This window comes from Pseudopodoces humilis, chromosome 5 (genome assembly GCF_049639895.1).
Source record: "Pseudopodoces humilis isolate 2021_Gansu_Grassland_sample_001 chromosome 5, ASM4963989v1, whole genome shotgun sequence".
NCBI lineage: Eukaryota > Metazoa > Chordata > Aves > Passeriformes > Paridae > Pseudopodoces > Pseudopodoces humilis.
In genome coordinates, this window is record NC_142204.1 from 67,280,152 (window position 1) to 67,302,271 (window position 22,120).

At 38.2% G+C, this 22,120-nt stretch overlaps 1 protein-coding gene across 6 annotated transcripts in view; it reads left to right on the forward strand.

Moving 5' to 3' along the window:
• Window positions 1-22,120, forward strand: part of USP6NL (USP6 N-terminal like) — a 109,979-nt gene that overhangs the window by 48,635 nt on the left and 39,224 nt on the right. For all 6 annotated transcript variants that reach the window (XM_005526060.3, XM_014255216.2, XM_014255215.2 and 3 more), the window contains 3 exons: window positions 1,556-1,629; window positions 3,675-3,757; window positions 20,469-20,508. In XM_005526060.3, the coding sequence (XP_005526117.2) occupies window positions 1,556-1,629; window positions 3,675-3,757; window positions 20,469-20,508 (197 nt within the window). The remainder of the gene's footprint in view (window positions 1-1,555; window positions 1,630-3,674; window positions 3,758-20,468; window positions 20,509-22,120) is intronic.

Sequence of the window (22,120 nt, forward strand, 5' to 3'; positions counted from 1 at the left end):
CTTAGAAATATAGCAGATTGAATTATTTGTGGGTTTTTTTCTCTCTCAACTGTGTAAATACATGTGTGCTGGTTTTGTTCCACACTGGAAAAAATGGCAGAGCTATGTGTATTCTTAATAAACAGGAGTAATATGATTGGCAAATGATGGTGACAAAGGGGGGCAGGTGAGGGCAACCACGTGTGACTTCTGGGGGGCATAAATGAAAGCTTTGAAGAAGCAGCCAGACGTTCCCTTAGGGGAGGGCTTGGAACAGGCAGTGCTGTTGTCTGAATGCTCATGTTGGTGATGGGCCATACTGAGGTTCTCTTAGCATTCCCCTGGAGAAAGGTGAAAACAAGCCGAGACCATGTTAAATCTCTTAACAGATGGCTTAGAAGGCCACCTTGGCACAATTTCTTGTCTAAATGTTGAGAAATGTGTAGGTAACCTATATTAAGGAAACACTGGTTTGAACAAACGATTGTGCTAATGTCGTATGATAGGAAACTTTTAAATATCTGATCTGTTTTTCTATTTTATGGCCCAGATTGGTATGTGCAATTCCTGAAGTTCATTATGTTGCCATGAACGAGATAGTGAAAAAAACCCCTCATGCTTGGAGTTATTTTTATAACAGTGTTAGGCTTAAAATATTTTTCATTCTCAAGCCTTGCTTTATTTGAAGTTTATTGCTTTTTAATAATCAAAATAATTCAACTCTTAAATCTTTCACAGACTTATTAATTAAAGCTGATTTACCTCATTGGTCTGATATAATTATACTTGGGATATTGAACTGTGTTCTGTTGTTGGATATTCAAAACAGCAAATTTTCCTTTCTTGGTGCTCTCTGTTCCTGTCCGTGTCCTAGAGGTGGTTTCTGCTCAGGGAACAGGACTGAGCAAAACTTGAACTCCACTCATGCAGTAAATGCTACATCTGCCGTGTCCAATGTCCAGTGCTTACTCACACATTGTTTTTTTTTTTCTTGCCTGTCAACCTTCCTGTTGTCATATCCTTACCCTTATTTCCAGCTCTGGGTTGCCCAAGTTGCAGTTCTGACACTATAACAACATCCTTCCCTGTTTTCTGAGAAATTTGTTTTAGGCAATTTCTAAGAAGCCATGCAATATTTCTTCAGTATTCCAATATCTCTACAAATCCTGTAAATACTTCACAATTTTGTTTTAAGCCAGTAGTGAATGTTTCAGCTTTCTTCGACTATTAGAATGTTTGTGGAGTTACCTTTAGTGCCCTTTAGTCTTTCAGTTAGTGGGTTGTGCAGTATTATTTTTTTACTGTATTTAACATCTACATAGGTGGAAAATCAGAAATATTCTAAACTTGGCAATTAAGATTCTGTGCAGTGTTAATACTGCATATATATATAAAAAATACATCGCTTTGAGCAGTATTCAAGACATATACCAAGATCATATTTTGCTTTGACACAATAGCTTTTGCATTTCTTCACTGAAGTAGTCTCCCTGAAGTTGATTTTCCAAGTATTTGACTGCAGTTCTTTTTTCACAAATTAGAAAAACTGAACAGTGTTATTTTAATTCCTCTACAGGTGCAGATGCTGAGCAGGATGCTGCTATCAAACTTGCCCAGGAACGAGCGGAGATAGTTGCCAAATATGACAGAGTAAGTGAACTTTTTAGTAATTTAAAAGACATTTTATAATGAATTTTAGTAATATGTCTTAATAATAGTAATAATAGTTAAAAATTGAATCATGATTCCAGCTAGCTGTTGTTTTAAATACTCTGTTGAGTACTAATCTGATGTTTAATGATACATTGTCCTCTGGGTGAATTAAACTCTCCCTCCATGGGGGATATTCTGGATCATGACTCACTCAACTAATTTTTCAGGTGCATAGCAAGTTACTTTGGGACTATTTCAGGAGTGTGTTGTCTTAGAAGTAATGAAAGTGGGGTGTTTGAGGATGCTCAGTGTATCTGAGGTCAGAAGGACTCTCATTTTACTTTTTATTTATTTAATCTTTGGTTATGGTAGTACAAATGCTAAAATCATAGAAAATTAAAAGATGAGTGAGCTGCATTGTTTCTGATATTGTTGTGGGGAACTAAAGAAATGCCCTGGTACATACCATGTTTGTTCTTGGACGCCTTGTAAGGAAAAGCTTGGCACAGAGTATGCCTAGAATTCTTACATGGTAGTCAGGTATTTTTGTAACACTTAGGGACTTTATAAGAGTCATTTGAGTACAGAACAATAGCCTTGTTGGCAGAGTTCATGAGATGTTTTATAAGCCAGACTTAATGGTGGTTTGCACAGGGTGCAGTAAATGAGTGGCTCACCTTGGCAGGCTTGACACCAGGTGCTCCTGAAAGCTGCTCAGTCACTACCCTCCTCAGCTGGGCAGGGGAGAGAAAATATACAAAAGGCTCATGAGTTGGGATAAAGGCAGGGAGAGATCCTTCACTAGTGACTGTCGTGGGCAGAACAGACCTGAGTTGAGGAAATCAGTTTAATTTATTACCAATCAAATCAGAGTACGACAATAAGAAAATAAAAACTGGATCTAAACCATTTTCTCCCCAGCCCTACCTTCTTCCTGGTCTTAGCTTTGCTCCCAGTTTTCTCTGCCTCTTCCAGTTGAGCGGTGCAGGAGGATGGGGAACGGGGGATGTTGTCAGTTCATCCCATGTTGTTTCTGTGACTCCTTCCTGCTTGGGGTTTTGACTCCTTAAGCTCTTCCATTTTTCCAGTATGGTGTCCCTCTCACAGGCTGAAGTTATCCATAAAACTTTTTCAGTGTGGGTCCTTCCCATGAGCTGCAGTTCTTCCTGAGCTGATCCAGCCTTAGTCTTTCCATCAGGGTCAGTCCTTCAGGCACAGGTGCTTCAGCATGGGTCCCCTGCGGGGTCACAAGTCCTGCTCCAGTGTGGCCACTGGCCATGGCCAGTGACAGGTCTGTATCGGAGCTGGCTTTGTCTCTGTTGGATGTGGAGGAGGCTTACAGCAGCTTCTCAGAGAAGTTACCCCTGGAGCTCCCTGCTGCTAAAATCAGGCCACACAAACCCAATACACTTTGTGTTCTGAGTGGTGGCCTGATTTCATAGCCAGTAACCTGTGCATAGCCCATACCAGGGGTTGATAGAGCAGAAGTGTAGTTAAACTTCTGCAAGTCTTTTGCAAGACTGGCAGTTGGAGAGGAAGAATGGGATGTGAATGAATGCATAACTGAGGGAAAACTCGGTGCTGAATTGTTTGACAGCTGCTGCAAGCCAGCATGGATGTTAACTCAGGACTGTCTGCAGAATGTGCTCTTGCAGGTGATTGTTCAGGAAAGATGGACTTGGGAAATGAAACGAGTAGAGGGCACTCTGGGGACCATGATGGATTATTGTGGAGTTTAACAACAGGCTTACTGGGATTACTGTGACTCTGGTTGAAATGTATTTTGTGTATAGCAGTGACCAAAAGAGATTTCTTGTGATGAAAATACTGTTTGTAAGGTCTGGGACAGGTATTCTGCTTTCCTTTTTCTTGGCTGGTTAGTTTAGGACTGATGTTCTCCTCTCCGTCCTCTAACTTCCTGCCACTATGTCCCAAAGCGTTCCAAAGGTTATGTTTTCAGTGGTTGAATGCTCTCTTATGTGTCTTTATTTATTGTGTCATAAAATATAATTTGGCTTTTTATTTTTTTCCTTTCCCCTTAGGGACGTGAGGGGGCTCAGATTGAACCGTGGGAAGATGCTGACTACCGTCTGTACAAAGTCACAGATAGATTTGGGTTTCTACAGTAAGTAGCAAGCTTGTAAAGAAAATAAGATTAAAAGTTTGATACTATTAATATTCAGGCTCTTTATTGTATTACCTATTTGTTGAAAGTATTATTATGCCTTTAATAGATATTTTGGAAACTGCTGTGTAAGTGTTACTGCTGGCTAATCTTTCACTGTGCTTTTCAATTCAGTTTCTATCTGGGTTTCTATTTCTGTAATTTGATCTTACATAGCGTGTGAAATCTTGTAAAATATTTTATTGGGGAATGAAAATTGATAGTCTGCAAAAAACCTATTTCAAGCTGAATTGCAGATAAATTTTGGTTGTGCATAACTTAGCTGGATGTAGACAAACTTGAAGTTCTTGGAAGTATTTATAAAAACTTTGTTAAAAGGTTTAATTTTAAAAAAATCCCAATGCATTAAGGTAAGTCAATGGTTGTATATGAGCAACAGTGTATCTCAGTCCATGGAAGATTAGTATCTTTTGGTTTAATATATTTTCTAACCTTACTGAAATCTCTGCTGATTTGGGACCTAATGTTGAATCAACTTTAAGTCAGAAAATGCCAGAATCCAGGTGCAATTCCCCTGTAGGTGCCTCCTTTGTAACATAATCTGTTCCTTTTTGAAAAATAGAAGATTAGATCTTAAATTGTATTAGGGTTTTTGTGGTTGGCAGATGTAAATATCCAGCTTGAAGAAACTGAACACAAGCTGACTTGCTAGTTTTGATGATATTAGGACTCTCTGAGTTTCTTGGTGCTTGGCATTTTTGTTTGAATACATGAAATGCAGTTGAAATCCAGAAAAATCAGTGATAGGTGGAAAACTTAGTAATACCTATGTAATTCATAGTATTGGGAAGGGGGATGTGTATGTTCTGTTTTTTGGAGGACTTTTTCCTTCTCTTCCTTCCTTTTTTGCAGTGTTACTGTTTTTACAGACTGTCAGTTAAGTCACCTTTACAAGCAGACTGCGTGTGCTTCATTGGGGTGGGTTAATTTGATGTGTGACATTCAAAGAGATCTGTTTTACACAAAGTGGTGCTTGTGTTGGTAAACCCCAGCTGCAGCACCACATGCCTGCAGTTGTAGCATTCCTAATGGACAATGAATGTCAGAGTAATTTTATTTCTGGGGCAGAAGTAATGGAAGCCACTGCAGGATTCACCTCTGACTTTGGTATCCTTGTGGACTCCTGAACTTTTCCTGTTACTTGTATTGTGACACTTGGATTTTTACATGAAGATTGTTAAGTGCTCTCTACTTGCTGCTGCTGTTCAGTCAGTACCCCAGACATCTTGCTCAGGAACATCTTTTACTCACCAATGCAGAATTAGTTCTCTGTATAGTCAGCTTCAAGGGATGAAAGCTGAAAGATTTAAATTACATAAAAACTGCACAGGTTAACAGTGTGTGCAGATAATCTCTTCACTAATTGTGCCTATTTGTAGCTTATCCGTGTCTTGTTACAGGGCAGATTTCACCTGGGAGTGCTTTCAAGGCTGCTTTAAGATTGTTTAAGAAAAATTCGACGTCTTGCAAATGATGTTTTTATTTTCCCGAGAAACGAAATCTGTCCTAATAGAAGAAATATAATTAGTATAAAGATATCAACTGTCTTGCCCTGAAATGACAATTTATATTGCACTATAGATTTTAACTGTGGTCTGGGTCATGTGTGCTGTCATGCTGGGCCTGCTGTGTCAGAAGGAAACTCCTATTCTATGAGAGTTTGAAATGTACCAAAAGCCTCAAAAGTTTGTCATCCCTGAGATGATAAATAATAATTTGTCTTCTCAGGTGTTTATAGTGTAAATTAGCAAACAGTTAAGGTCTACGGGGATTTGTAATCTTGTTTATATTGACATCTTAAAATACTAAGAGAGGTGTCTTTTGTATCAGAAGGGTGTTGGGTGTGAGGAAACGGATACAAAATTAGGGCTTGTTTTCTTAAGTACAATAGGCTTTGATTACTATCAGTAGTTTTCTCTTTTTTCCTTGTCTGTGTCCAGTTTGCAGCTTTCCTTGGCTCTGTGAAGGGGCATTCAAAGTTCAGCTGGTTGCTGATAGGGCAGAAGAGATAATTTTGAGGGAATGAAGCACTCAGGCTGCACGTGTAACTTCCCACTGGGTAGAAGACAGGAGAATATAAAGGCTAGGGACATTTCAAGAGTAGTTTTGGTCTAGATCTGAAATTCTTCTGGTGTCCCAGTGTCCTTATTTGTGTGATATAGTGAGAATTTATAAACTTCAGGGACCGGAAGATTTAACACTTCTATTGCCTTTCTGCCATGCCAGTAGAAGTGGGCTCAAGTTTTCTTCAGAGACCAGAATGAGGGGCAGAGGGAAGGTGCCTTTTTATTTAACAGTGGAGAAATGGGATTATGATTGGAAACAGATATAACATTTCCCTTCAAGTAAAATATGTCACCTTAACCTATTAAGACCCTCAGTTGTTCTGTCTGACATTTTTAATCAATTCTAAGTGATGCACTATTTATTGTGTACAAGAGTTAGGTCTATCTTTACACCCAGTGTTGTCTTAAATTTTTAGTAGCTGCTGCCTTCAGAACACAGTTTAATCTGTTTGCTGCAGTACATTATCTTGCAGTTCTGCAAATGAATATGAATGTTCTAGTTTGGATATTAAAAAGAAAGTGGTGTGGACAGGTTATTAAGGTAGCTATTTAAAAAAAAAAAAAAAGAAAAAGAATAGCAAGCTGAGTTAATACTTCATGAATTTAGGGAACAAGAAAGTCTATTCAGTGAAAAGTACCAGAGCATTATAATAATGAGACTTATTTGAAATGAATAAAGGGAAGTTTTAGAGGGAAGTTGGATGTGGGAAGAAGGTTTCCAGCAAAGCTAAGCTGTGAAATAACCTGTGGGGAGCCCAAGGGGACTGTCTCTTGAGATACTTAACACCAGAGTGTACAAAACAAAATGCAGCTTGGAGGAGTTTGTTCAGTGGCACTGACTAAATTGTAGCAGTTATGAGCTACTCTACTGAAAGCATAAATTATACAGTAGAGGCGTACAGGAATCAGGAAAAGTGAAACTCCCATTATTAGCTAAATTGTAGAAAATTTGGCCTTTAGCAGCTACTGTTGTTGCAAGGCTATAAGGCAGTGGTGGGTTGTGGTCTATTTTAGCCATGTGGTGTTGCAGGCAAACCAGACTCAACTTGGAGAATTTATTTCATAATTTAGTCCAGATAACATGACATTTTGACTGCTGACTTGGATGCTGGGTAGGAGCACTCCAAACCATAGCACTCTTAGCAGGCACCTAGAAGAAACACCTGTGTCCCCTCCGCCTCCAAGACAAACTTCCCTTGCTTTTTGTCATGGGTTAGCCTTGGATCACCGCAGTTCCTTTGCGAGGTGAGGTGACAGGCAGTGCAGGAGCTCCTGCACACAATGGCTTCTTTCTGCTCCTCCTGGATTTTTATTTATTTTCTCCTTCTGCTCCTTGTGTCTTACATATCTTCGCCCACCCTGACATGGTGTTCCTCCCCCTGGGAGTACATGTCCAGCCACGTTCTCAACATCCCCTTCCACATGTCTCTTCTGTCTCTCCAATTAGTATTGTTCCTCTTAATTAATACAGACTTGTTTCTGCCAAGTGCTGTTGATCTTCCTCACTGTCACCTGATATACATGGAACGGTATATTGAATTAATTTAATAAGTCAATAAAATAAATTAAATACTCCTATAACATGGAATAGCCTGTTAAAAAAAAATCACTTTCGTACTGTTTCTTTCAGAGAATCCCATGTCAGGGAGCTTGTCTTAAAATGACCATGAGTATCGACAGAGCAGACCAGTATATTTTATACAAGTGCATTGTGGTTGCCAATAAACCTAAAAATATTTAAAGAAAAAAAAAGGAAAAAAAAGGCAGCCATATCACTTACCAGAAAAACCTCAGGCATGGTCCTTATTCAATGGAATTTGTTTTCCAGTAAAAATCCTGCTGATTTCACATGATGGTGCAGGAATGCTGAGCAGTCAGGCTGATGTGAAAAGTGCCATTCAGTTTTAAAACGAACTTGTTTTTCTCTGAAGTCTAGCAACAATGTCTGTACATACAGTCTGCCAGTGCTTTGATTAGATTGGATATTCTTTTCTAGAAAGTGCAGGAGATGGATGCTTTGAGCTGTGCCTGCAGCTGATGGAAGTCCAGCAGCCCATCTCTGGGGACTCCCATAGGGCTCAGATAGTGCTTAGCCTGTAATAGATGACTTCTGCAATCAAGTATTCTAGGAATGGGAGAAATGTCTAAGATCTCTTTACAGATGGTCATAACAAAAACTGTTTGAGCTGTTTTTGGAAATGAAAAAAGCGGAATGTGTTTGGTCTTCATAAAAATTGGGGGTTTGTTTGCTCAGTTTTTCCTTTCTTCCTCCCCCCCCCCCCCCTTTGTTGGATATGTTGTATCTTTTTGGTCAGTGTTTTGTGAATGTTGACCCTGCACCCTATAAAAAAGCAGTTTTTCTCTGTCCTATCTTGGAACCTGGCTAAATTTTAAATAAAATGTCCTTAGTATTTTCAGTGTGGACTGTTCTTTCATCAGTCCTTTTCTTTACCTTGTAGATAACTTCTCTTTGCATTTTTTCTATCAGCAGTCAATGATAAGGGAATAACTTCAGGGAAAGATAACCTAAAGGAGTTTCTGAGTGTCTTGAAGCTCATAGCAGGCATTCCAGTAATGCCTCAGGATCTGGGATTTCCCCCTTCCCCCTCCTTGAATTATTTAGTTCATTTGGTGCTGCTTTGGAATGGTTAAAAAAGCTACTAAAAGAAATACCTTACTCCTTGGGTAGTGACAAGTTCCCTGCTACAACTAGGAATGCTTTAAAAGGTATTTTATTTCTTTAAATTGACAGTTTGTGTCATATCTATATTGATTTGTCTATTTAGAAGTGAAAATTTAGGGTTGTTTTTATAGCTAAAAAATTCTTAAAGGTCTTAAGACAGTAAAAGAAAGCAAGAAATTCAAATGACAGTATTTTTGTAAGTAAATAAGAATTTAAGCTTCAACTGTTTTTGAAGCACATACTTAAAGATGTGGTTTTCATTAATATATCCTTGTATTTATTTTTTATAAAACTTTCCAGTTAACTAGAAGGACAAAATAACTTGATTTCCTCCCCTTCCTCCCTGCTCCACATAATGTTAAGGTTGAATGGTCACAAGAGCATTGTCTGATTGAAGTTTGCAAAACAGCCCAAACTTTGTACGTGATCCTGAAGTAGGGTAGAAGCTGAGAGCAGCATTTTGCAACTGTAAAGGTCAACACCAGTTTAAAGAGCTGATCCTCTTTGGAGCCTTTCAACACTAGGACAAAAGTCAGAGCAGGATAAGCCAAATGGACTTGGTGTATTCCTAGAATGGCACAGAAAGCTAAAATCTGACCAAATCTGAACAGCATCTTCCTGCTGTTAGGTCACCACACCAACATACCTCTGGTCAGTGTACTCCAGGTCCTGAGAGGCTTTGTACTGAAATTTGTCAAGCACATTGAACAACATCCCCATGAAGAAGAAATATCAGCCAGGTTCATTCTTTTGATACCTGTTGGAACTACAGATTTCAGTCTTTCAATCATTTGGGGACTAAGCAAAGATATTTTCAAAAAATAAAATGTCCCACACTTTTCATTTTTAGCTGTAAATTAGGATTTATGTTACCTTTCTTTTTAAAGTATCTTTGTGTGTGTATATTCTTGATGATTCTTCTATATTTCTGTCTCTGTATCACCCAGCTGAGAGGGAGGTGTTCTGTTTTCTTTCATAAGAAAACTGTTCAAGACCACAGTTTTGCTTTTTTAAGTAAAATAAAAAAAATAAAATAATGGTGTTTGGAATTTGGGACTGGTATAGTTCAAGTCCAAATTTTACTCCTCATTGGGAAATACAGATTCTTACTTAAATACTCTGACTAATATATTGTGGAAAGTGTTTTAAGCATTCATACCTTAATAGTTATGAAATAGAAGTTACAGAAGAAACTGCAATTTATTTACTGCAACTTTCAAAAACTTTCTTCTTTCCATTGTTCCCTGATGAATGCCAGCAACAGAATTGTTCCGGTAACTTTTGGTGGTGAGCTGTGAAAATTGTAGCAGACACGACACCGTTAAAAAAAAATAATTCTTCAGCCTGCACCATATGAGTTCTTTTCAGACCTTGTTATTATCAAGCTTTGTGTTAACTTATATTAATTATTTTTATCTTGTAGCATTAACCTATATTGTCACAATTAGTGGTCTGGCTTGGGTGATTCACTTTAAACATGTTTTTCTGTTTACTGCCTGCTCAGTAAATGGAAGCTGTGGATATGTATTTACTGTGGCAGATGCTGTTATGGTGATAAATATTCCAGGGTCAGCATAGGGAGATTGGGCAGATTGGAGGTTTATTTTGCAGGGTTGTTCATGTGGGTTTTTATCCCCTAAAGAGTGGTACAATACAAGTACTAGCGGTAGAAAATGCAGATGTGGCCTGCCCCTCACCCCGTTTATGAGGCTCTCTCAAAAATTTGGGTTAGATTCTTGTGCTACTCTTACAGTAGCTGTGTGCTGATTCTGATTGAATTGTACCAATTCACAGCAGCTGAGAATGTGACTCATACTCTTAGTCTTTATCCCATGAGCCTGTTAAAGCAGTGAACATGCTTTGAGAATAGTTTGCTAATGATGGAGATTATCACATTGGAAGAGGTGCTTTTCCAGTAGCAGAATTCATTCTTTCATTTGCTGAGATGAGACCCACCTGCTCTTCTCCATCGAACTTCAGTATTTAAAAAAACATTGTGCGTTTTTATTAGGTCCAATGCATTTCTACAGCATGCTCCAAAAACAAGTTAGGAGAGTAAACAAACCAAGAGCTCAGTCAAGGATTGAGATACTCCATTAAATGTCTCCAAAGTAAACTTGTTTTTTTTTTCTCCAGTATTATCATTTTACCCTGAACTTCTTGATAGGGAGTGATATGATGAGCAACCAGTTACCTCCTCTTGGATTCTATTGCTTGATAATTTGTATGTAGTCTTGCTGGAAAATAGTCCGTGTCTCTGGAGCATTCTGTGTGCATTCCTTAGTATTTTCTCCTGTGTGCCTGTTGAACCACTTGTCCAAGAGCAATAACTCTTGCGCAGTTCTCCCTGCTGATTTGGGTGGGTACACAAGCAAATTCTCTCCAGATAAGAGCTGCAAGGACAGGTCTCTGAGCATTCTTGGCAGCAAAAGAAGTTACGCTGAGATTTTGGATAATAGCAGTTAAAGAAAGAAAGAAGCATGGTGGTAATACTCAAATTAGCATTCAAAAACAAATAGGGATTTTTTTAATAATTTTAATTTCAAATTTTTAGTAGGAGAGTCATAGAATCAGTTGGAAGAGAGTTAAGATCATCAAGACCAGCAGTAAACACAGCACCATCACTGTAACCCCATAACCTCATAACCACATCACCTAGTGCCAGATCCAGAAGCCTCTTGAACACCTCCAGGTATGGTGACTCCACCACCGCTTTTGGCAACCTGTTCCAATGCCTGACAACCCTAAAAGTGAAATTTTTTTTTCTGCTATCTGATCTAATCTCCTCTGCCTCAGTTTAAGGCCACTACACCTGCACATCAGAGTTCAAGGAACTACCTCCAAGGCTACCAGAAGAGTTGCAGAGTTCATCTTCACAGTGACGCAGAGCCTTGATTCTTAATTTTCTAGGCACAGTAAATATTGCCAAACATGTTAAGTGATGTGATGAAATGGCAATGAAACATTTACTCTTAACAGTTCAATTATAAATGTCAGTCTACTGCGTTTTATTTATGCTGGTCATTCAGCAGGGATTTGCTGTCATTTTCCTCTTCTCAGCTTTGTGAGACAGGTTCAGACCCTCTTGTCGGGAGAGTGGCTAAACTCTTCCCTCTCTTGAGAAGAAGTGTGCCAAGTTCAGCCTCTTTCAGCTGTCAAAGTCAAATCTTTATTTAAAAAAGAGTTCAGATCTCTCTTATTAGAGAAAAGTTGTGTTTCTCTTACCTTTCTCCTAAATATACAAATATGCCTCATTTGGACTGTCTAGAATTTTTCATGGGGCATCATGAAGATTTACCATGGGAACTCCACTGGATTCTCTTCTCTCCATTAGAATCTTGTATTATCTGCCATGGATTTTGCCTTCTAATACGTGATACACTTGCCTTGACTGATTTTGCTGTAGAATATTCATAGCTAATCATATTGAGGAACTTCACTTAAAAAAAAAACCCCAACCAAAAATTTCAGCTGTATTTAACATTCTTTTGCCCTAATGTACCCTGAGGATATTATTTAAGGAGAGAAGCAGTAGTTTTCTTGGGCTAGTTACTGAGATTCAAAATGCTTTTTTTTTTAGGTCCATCTTGCTAGCATTAGACAGATCTTTTTCCTTTTTTTTTCTCTTTGCACGCTTCCACAGGGGACTGCTTTTAAAATAATATTTAAATTGCATTTCTGTATGAAAAAACCTGTTTTGAAAACACAGTGAACATATTATTTATCAGGTATGAAATTCCTGATAAGTTGAAATGAATCCATGTTTACTATGCAGTTTTCAAATTGAGAGGTTGGTTCAGAGATGAGGGTAAATAGATAATTTTATTTAAACATAAACAGTGAAAGAGTACATTGGATCTACTGTAAAATTTGCTTAGCCCTGTCCATTCTGACTGAGTTTACTGCTCTGCTTCCATGATGGACAGTGAACAGTGTTCTGTGAATTTGTCTGCACTCTCAGTGGTGGTTGTGTTGCGAATCTTCTCTTTGCATTAGTGCATTTGAACTTGAGTCCAAAATCATGAGCTGTCTGTGGCAATTTTCAGTATTTGCTTACCTGAAGTGAGGTCTTATTTTGCAAGAACATGTGGTGAGAAGTGTTGCCCTAGAAGGTGTTTTGGTTACCACAAGGAACTCTGTAGTGCCCTCGTTGTTCACTTTTTCTCACACTTGCTACTTTAACAAATATTCTTTGTCAGCCTGATGGGGAAAAGTGGTTGTTTATTCAAAGCTGTTTCATGAAAATTGTCTAAACCAGATGTAGCAGAGGGAGAGGAACCAGACCTTCTTCCTGGTGGTAAAGCTCACCTGTGAGCTTTACAATGGCATATATTTGTACATCACCTGTGTATTTAGTAGTAGGACTTCACCAGGAGAAGGAGGTAGTGCCTAGAAGTTATGTGTCTAGGAGTTACCAATGAATTCTTCTGTGACTTGGAATATGCATTTAATTTCTTTGGCAACAGTATTTAAGATATTGTTCTCTTTAATTTTTTTGTCTTTCCTTTCCCCTTGCGTTATTGCGGTGACCTAGTGTGTGGTTCTCTTACCTTCCTTTCATGCATATTCTTCCTGTGGAAGGAAGAAATGTTCTGTCATTAGGTGCTGTAATTCAGAATGGTATGGTCTTTTTTTCTTCCTAAATCTGCATCACAGTGTTACCCCTTTCTTTGGCTTAGCTTTATTCTAAGCTTATTCTTAGAACTAGAGTTGAAATTTGAATTTTAAATCTATTCTTTCAGCTGAGTTGGTCCAGGGTGTCACTTCAGCAATCCCCTGCAGATAGGAAATGAGGTGAATGCAATCCTGCAGATTTGATGGAAAACACAAAAATAAGCTGCAGGATAATTCTGCCAACTAAGGACAAATCACATGTTTTTTTTGTTAACAGCTGCTGCTACTTGATCTGAGTAAAAGATCACCCAGTGTGTACTAGGAATTCATAAAGTACTTCCTTGTATGAAAAGAGCTATTAGGTAGCAGAACTGAAAAAAAGATTGACTATGTTAATATGATTTAATTTATACAACATTCATCAAGCAATATGCAATGGGTTTGAGTTAGTGCTTAACTCTAAAATACAAGTATGTGGCATAATTATTATTACCTCATATATTTCCTACTAAATTTAGCATTTATAGAAGATTAAAGTAACTGGATGTGGGGGATGGCCAGAGTGTGTTTCGCTGGCACAGGCTGTGAAGGATGCTAAAAAGGGGACAGTTTTTAGAAGTGCAAAGATGCTGCTACTCCTGACCCAATGAAGGACCCACCAGAAGGGGATTTGAGACCACTGAAGTTTTTCCTCAAAGGAGCAAGTGTGGTTACATAATGTTTTGAGCTTCAGCAGTGAACAAGTATATATTGCTGAAATAATACCATCTTAGTTAATTTATGTTGAAATACGCTTTGCACAGCACATGAATTTTAATGCAGATGAAGCTGCCAATGTGCAAACCATGGATCACTGTCAATTTATGATGTAAGTGATCTGCACAGGAAGTAACCTTCGAACAGTGCTTCAATACAAGGAGGTATGTGTTTAAGGAGAAATTCCTAGGTGTTAGACATTTACTAAATGTAAATTAGAAGAAAGGCATTCTCTTTCGTTTCCCTTTTAGGCTCCTGGGAATTTTAAGGTAGCTTAGACTAATTTTTAGCTTTCTATAAAAACGTGATTCTGAGAAGACATTTTTAACCTCAGTGTTCATTTATATAAAATTAAAATGCCAAAAAATCGCTAGAAATGCTGATGTGCTCAATTAAGCAGATTATACATTTTCTGAAAGGTTTTCTGATTCCATGCTGGGGAAACTTTCAAGTTTGCATACAGAACACATCTTCTCACTAAAAACACAGGAAAGCACATATTTTTAGGATTTTGCAGAGAAAACACAGTTCTATGTTTTTTGCTATTTATTTCTTGATAATTTTTCATATTGGCAATCAAAACTTAACAAAATCATCTTCTTTCAAGCAGCAAAATACTTTACAAAAAAGTCACCATTTTGAGATTTAGTTGAATTTGATAAAACTTTTATTTTATCTCATCTCTCACAGTACACATTGCTTGAGACTTTCTGGAGAGGAGCTACATGTTCACTGTGCTGTGCAAATTAGCAGCAATATCCATAGAATCCATAAATAATAATTGCAAATAAAACCTAGTCACAAAATCACATGTGGTCCAACCATTTGCCAGCATTAAATTCTTTCTTACAGCATGTTTCCTGATAATTATATTGTGGAATGTCACACTGGCTTATCCCATATGTTAATTAATTGCTTTGGCTTGCTTATGAATTTTAAGAAAACTTCTGAAAGCTGTTTTTTAATCTGCTGTAGTCACTACCCCCATACTGTGCAGAGGTTGTTTGGTGAAAATTCCAAGTGGATGATTACAGTAACAGAGCTCCAATTATTTTGAGAGACAGACTGAATCAAAACTGTGAGTTTGTAAGTAAATTGTGAGATAGAAAGAAGGAAGTGAGCCATAGAATTTTATCTGTGAAAAACAACAGCTTTCTTACCTTCTCCTTAGTATTTTCAGAAATACTTTCCATATATTATTGATTTTGAAAATAATACTTTTGCTTTATTTTCCTTTGAAAAGCTGGAAGATTAAGGCAGTATTCATAGTCAGGATTCCTCTGAAAATTACCTTGAAGGTGTGATTCTCTTGCAAAGCACTGTACATATCCATAATACCCCCATATTGCCCTGACAGCTTTATGTGCTATGTATGAGACACTGAGGGGGAGGCAGACATAATAGAACACCTTGTTAGTGTGTTTATTGCTGTAGAATTGGTTTCCCTGTGTGAATATACTAATTTTTTTGTGTCTAGTGAAAACAGACTTCTACAACTCACTCTTGACAAATCACACAAAACTGTACCTATCTGGGAAGATCTACTTTTTCCTAATATATCTGGATACTGTAATGGTGCAAGTTGTTACTTCAGCAATCTGAGTTTCATATTGTACAGGAAGACAACTCCATTTGTACTAAAGCTCTGTGTTCAGACATCTGTCAAGTGAATTCTTGCCTTTGCATACCTGTGCATGATCACTCTTAAAAATTTATTTCACATCACTTGGTTTTGAGTTTTATACCTTACTAATGTTTTTGTGGATGTTTTCTCACAAATTTCTTGATCATGAAGGTTTCAAAATGATAGAAAGGACTATTTTTAAAAATTTTTAAAAATACTTCCTTCAAAATAAGTCTCCTGGGTAGCAGCAAATATGTTTTCCTCATATATTTAAAGACTTAAAAGTGCATCACAAATAACAAGCTGAATGCACAGCATATGTTTCTTCATGATTAACTCAATGAGACCCTGAAGATCAGTGTTCTGCCAGAAACCTCTCCCACATTATGTTTAAAATGTGATGCCAGTTATTATTTTGAAATACTTTTCATTTAAAATGAAACTCTGTGCAGTGGTACAAGGTGACACTATTGCACTTAGAGGAGAGCATGAGAAAATAATTGAGTAATAGTTTGAAAAAAAGTCTTTTGCACAGGTACTGCTTTGCAGGCTTTATGAAGATTAAACTTTTTTAATGTCTGTTATGCTGGGTTCGGTAATATAGAAATATTGAATGTAATTGACTTTTCAATTAGATGACTTGTGTGTATCACAATTATTCTCACAAAATGTTTCATGATAACAAGCCCTAAAGTTCTTTACAGTGCCCTGACCAGTTCTGAAGTAGAAATTGAGAAATAAAAATACAGCATACCAAATGATTTTGAACATTACCGTTCTACGGGTAATTAAGTTTTGTAGTATTTTTGGTCTTATTGTGGTCAATTTTTGCCAATTCTCCCCCTCCCCCCCCAAATGAAAATTTTATCAGGACTCTTGTGGCTTTTATCCAGCTTGTGGCTGTGAAGTAATGAATTGATCCTCTGGAATTTGGAGTTTTGGGGTGACTGATGTACCAAGGTTGATTATGGCACTAAGTATCTTCCATTCTTACTGAAGCTGCAAAGGGCAGAGGAGGCTTTACATTTCTTCAATTTAAGCCAAACCAGAAACAGAAAAATGCTGTGATTTGAGTCAGCAGGGAGCATACTTGGGATTTAAATACAAATGTAGGAAAAGAATAAATCTGTTGAGTGTCTAATACAAGAAAGTCTTTCCTTGTGCTTGTATTGAACAAATACATCAAAGTGCTATTTAAAGATTACTGATTTAAACAGCAGCAGTGTGTTGGGGACTGTAAGCTTGTTAAGTCTTAGGCTTTTCAATTTATTTGAACTACCACTGTTACTCAAGGAGGCTAATTACAACACATGCTTTAATGGTCAAAACCATAGATCTGCATACTTAATGTTCTGAAGTGATTGATGTTTATACATTTGACATAATTTTTTAAAAAGTTTTCTTGAAACATTCATGAAAACCTGTGTTAGCCAGCATGGTGGATTTAAAGATGTATCATCCATTTATCCCTTATAATGTAATAAAAAATGTCACTTTAAATCAAGTACAATAAATGAAATCTTTGAACTTAGAGATCTTCTCACCAGAAGGTGGAAGTAGTCCAGACTGAAAGATGGGAATATGGCTGTGGGCTGGTACTGCAGATGGTCCTCCAGTTAGGACCATTGGTAGAGATCCTAAGTTCCAGTCAAACCTTGGAATCCAGTATTTTCTTTCTTCCAGTGAGACATCTTTGAGGAACCTTGTGGTAGGATGACCATCTGGCACCTTACTGTAGCTGGGATTTGATCTTACAGTGGTTTGCAGCTCCCAGACCTGGAGACAAGATCTTCAGCTCTTTCTCTTAGTGCTGTAACTCCAGAGCTGCTTGGCAGTGCCTGGCAGAGCCCTGGGCTGCTGTTGGGATCCCACGTGGCTGCAGCTGGGAGCTCTTGTCTTCATGGCAAGGCACAGACCAGGTGTAGTGATGGTTAATTCCTGGCTCATTCAACAGCTGAGTTCGCTTGTCCATGTTTTACTTTAGTGGGGATAGCAGAGTTTTGCTAAGTGAGACCTTATTTTCCTGACTTCAGTTAAAAGCATCCCTTTGACTCTTTTGGATATCCAGGATTGTGTAGTTCCGAGATAATTATGTTAATCAGTTCTGTTCTCTCTATATCCCCTAAATGAGTATTACTTGAGCTATTAAAGGAAAACAGTCATCTTAGGGCAGGATATAGCTATATTATGTTAATAGTGTTTACTATTTCCCATTATTATTTGGTGAAGTATGCAGATAAAAACCATGGAGAAATGCAAGTTTAAATAGCCTGGGAACGGCTGGAGAAGATAAATTTTTAAAAGAAATAATTAAGGTGTAACAATATTAGATTGGCTTGGCTGGGGAAGGAAGGGAGAGATGCTTATACAGAAAAAAATTGAAGGTACAATAAAATAACAGATTCATAGACATTAATTGATTTTGTGTCTGATTCTAACTAATATCTCTAAGGTTCTTCTGCACAGAAAACACACTAAATGGAAATACATTTATTTAAAATACCTTTAGGGGCTTGAGAGAGTTTGTGTGCCTGCACTGCCTTTTCTTCAGTTCTTGCAGGGTAGGTTTTAGTATTTAGGTAAGTGAGTACAAGGGCATAGTTGATGCCATCTTGTTAATGGAGAGGGAGATCTCCAGGAACTCCTGCATGTCCAGTGAGTTAGTGAGCAGCCCCAGGCAATTAATTTGGCTTCTGTTTGTTTGCCAGGTGCTCAGCAGCATCTTGGGGAATAAAAACACAGGGCTGCCTTCGTGTGCTGCTGTGGATTGTCAGTGTAGCTCTGTGGTATTAGTGCAGAGCTGTGCAGCTCAAAAAAATAATGAGCAATGTGGCAAAAATCTGATTTTGGATTAATTTAGTGTCTGCTTCCCAGGACATGAGGGCCACCTTTTTCTACTCAGGAGGTTCAACCATGTCTTTTCTTTGTACATTGATGATAACTCGCAAAATTAGCAGAGAGCAATTCCTTAATAAATTACTTAAACTCATTCTCCCTTTGTGAAAACTAAGATTTGATTAATCTTTCATGTGATCAGTTTCCACGCCAGCGTGAAGATAAGCTGTCAGCTGGTACCAGTTCAGCGGAGGAGCTGCTGTGGCCACTGTGAGTCCACAGGGATGCAGAGCTGGCAGATCCTTGCCTTGCACACTGCAGGCAGCACTGGAGGAAAAAGAGTTTGTTGTGTGCACAGCCAGCTGCTGGTGTGACCTCGTAGGGCTGCGAAGAATGAGGCTGCTGTGGGAGGCTCGTGGAGGGTCGGCAGGGCCCGCAACTGTCAGTGAAGAATGGGAAATTTTAAGTTATGTGGGAAGGCCTAGCGGTCTTTGTGCGTCAAACCAAACAACCACTCCAAGTAGATTGTATGAAATGGAATTTTTTCTTCCCCTTTGCTGTTTATTTCCACTTGAAATAAACTGAATCTCTAGGTGATATTTGGCATACAAAGGGCCTGCTTTCAGCTGATTTAGTTATATAAGAGTGTGCGCAGTACTATAATTTTGGTAACATTTTCAAATAGCACTGACTAGAGATTGTTTCTACTGCATTAGATGTTGATCAAGAGTTTTTTTTTAATTATGTTGTCATTCAGCAGGAAAAATTTCAGATATTTAAGTGCTTCTAAATGAATGAACTGTGCTTTTTACAATGCTGCTCAAAATCAACAGTCTTGGTTTTGAAATTAGTCTCTTGAGTTGTGGACTGCAAACTTTGACTTGTGTGTGGTCTCTGTGAAGGTGTTGATGGGAACAAGTTTTTGCATTAGATGAAGTGTATTTCTTTATTCTGTATTTCTTTATTCAAATATAATTTCTAAATCTGAAACAGCATCTTATAAATGAAATGAGATTGAATACAATTCAAGTGTTTTGTATCAGTGTTCCAACACTGACTGCAGCTTTAACTTCTGTAGCCTTCCCCTTGCACAGAGTGGATACAGGTCTAAAATACCGGGGTTTAATAGCTTCTCTGTAGAAAGCTATAATGATGTGAGTATGAGGTTTTTTCCCGTAATACCAAGACTCAGTAGGAATTTTTAAAAGCATCTCATATGTTTCCTGTGTTTCAGTCCCTTTTAAACATGGTTTTGTTGGGTGGTGTGTTATTTATTTGACCTCTAGAGCAGAAGGGAGTTGCTTTTTACAATTGAGCTGCTGTGTTTTCAGAAGCTGCAGGGGAAGGCAGGCTCACTTGGCATCAGAGTGGTTCAGTTACTTTTGAGAGGAAAAGCACAAATTTCTTTGCTAACAAAACCAGAAGTCAGAGGCCTCAGAATGAAATTAAAGTAATGGAAAGTCTGAAGATCTATCATGTCAAAAGTTTCTTTTCAAGCTTTCAATACCTAAAGTGCCTGTTTAGTCTTAGGGTAAGAAGTGAAAAGACTTTAATTTTTAGTATTAATTTGGTACCTAGTAACAAAACTAATTTTTTTCCCTGCTACTTCCTGCTTGTTACTTAGAGTGAGATTTTTAATTTTGAGAACATGTGAGTTAACTCTCCTAAGTCAAGCAAAGTCTCAGTGCCTTTCCTTGAGCACAATAGTAAAGGAGGAAGCTTTTTTCTTATTGGGAACTCAGCTAACATCAGCTAACCATACAATAGTATGTTCAAAGAAAACAGAACAAAAATCATTTGAGTTTCAGTTCAGTAGTACAGCACAGAGTGCTTTTACAGAAGAAAAAAAAAAGTTTTCTTAAGCTGTGCAATGTTTTTCTTAAATTAGGTAGCTATTTTGATTTAAAATCCTAGTTTTGTACTTAAAATATTAGTTTTTCTTTACAATTCAGAATTCTTGTTTACTTGTTACTGCAAATTGCTGCTGTAAGCACTGGCTTGCAAGAACCTATACAGAAATGATTTTATACCAAGATCAACCAAGACTAATATAAACTTTGTCTTTGTTTTCAGTCCAGAGGAGCTTCCTGTCCATGATGTGGTGATAGAAAAGGTAAGTCCACTGTCCTCCAGGTTTTTTTACTAGTAAGTAAACATGTACAGATTTATAGCTTTTAAAAACAGAAATCATTGTGAAATGAGTTGATAAAGCATTTGAGTGATTTGCATTTCCAAATAAGCACATTCCAAGTCTCCTAAGAACTGTTGTCCTTGAGGCCACAGATCCCTCTCGTTCTTGTATTTGCTCCTGTCAGTGACTATTCCTCTCCCATTTTGTGGCCTGGTGAAGGAAATGGAGCTCACACCCAGCTCTGTCCTGAAAGAGTGAAAGCTGTGGTCCTGTGCCAGGAGCTGCCATCAGCTGTGTGGGTGGTGGATGATGTGGGTGAGGTGGTGGCACTGACACCGAGGTGTGCTCTGCTGTCCTGAGGAGCGTGGGGTGCTTTGTTTCTTTGGGAAATGGTGACAAATACCCTGCTGCCACTGCAGTGCAGTGACCTCCCTTGTAATGCTGAGTTGCTGTGCTGGGTGTATTCCGGACATGCAGGTCCTGTTGGCAGCTGCTGTGAGTGCTAGTCCAAAAATCCTTCTGCTGCTGGAGGGTTCTGAAGAAGTAGTTTGACAGCCGATGTGTTGGGAATGTGGAAGAATAATGGGGAACTGAATTTCAGCTTGTCTGGGCCTAGTTACTGTTGGTATTTCCCCTTGGTTAGTCCGATCTGTTGTTATCTCCAACACCAAATCAAATCAGAAAACTCCAGATAAAGTATTTAAAGCTGTAAGTTTAAGTTGGCCCTCTTGCCCGCACAAATCAGCGGAATCCATGGAGAAAGGATGGAATGACTTAATTCAAGGCAGCTCAGCTCCTTGTTAAGAGCAGCAGTCCTTCTGAAAATTATTTTGTGCTTCAATTATATACTGAAGCTAGTAAGAGATGCTTACTGTAGAAGAGTAGAACTTGTAAGTCTCTTTTGTTTTGCCTTGGTTCATGTGTGGTTTTGCATACACAGCATGAAATAGTTGCTTTTTCCTGCCATGTTTCATTACATTTAATAACACAGTGAGTGTATGTGTAATTTCATTTCCATCAGAAGGACACAGCAGGGGGTTGAGTCGCTGAGCAGAAGTATCAGGCAGCTTGCAGCTACTGTGATAGATGTGTTTTGAAGCTCTGATGCTCTGTGGCTTTGTAGTTAGCCTTAAATTATTTGGGAGAAATAGTGTCTTGGTTCTCTGTCCGAAATTGTGTTCATGCTGTCTCAAAAGTGTCAGCATAGAAACTGTATTTATGGAGTCAGTGTGAAATTGCAGGTCTAGTGTGTTGTTATAATTATCCAGTGATGCTCCTGCAGTAGACTCCTGGTTACACTCCTGATGGTATCCTGACCTCTGCTGGTCTGAGCTTTATCTGGCTTCTGTCAGCAGGGTTTGAATCTTTGCAATTTTCAAGATACCATTTGTAAGGATTACTGTGTTATGTTAATGTAGGCTAAGATTAAAAGCTTTCTGCACAATGTCTTTTGAAGTCACTCGGCAGAACTCTTTATGCTTTCCTTTTACCGTGTGAATTTTAAAAAATATTCCTGACTCAAGTTTTCATTTCATTTGCAACTTATGTAAAACGTTGATATTCTTGTGAATTCGTAATGTGTTCTTCAGATACA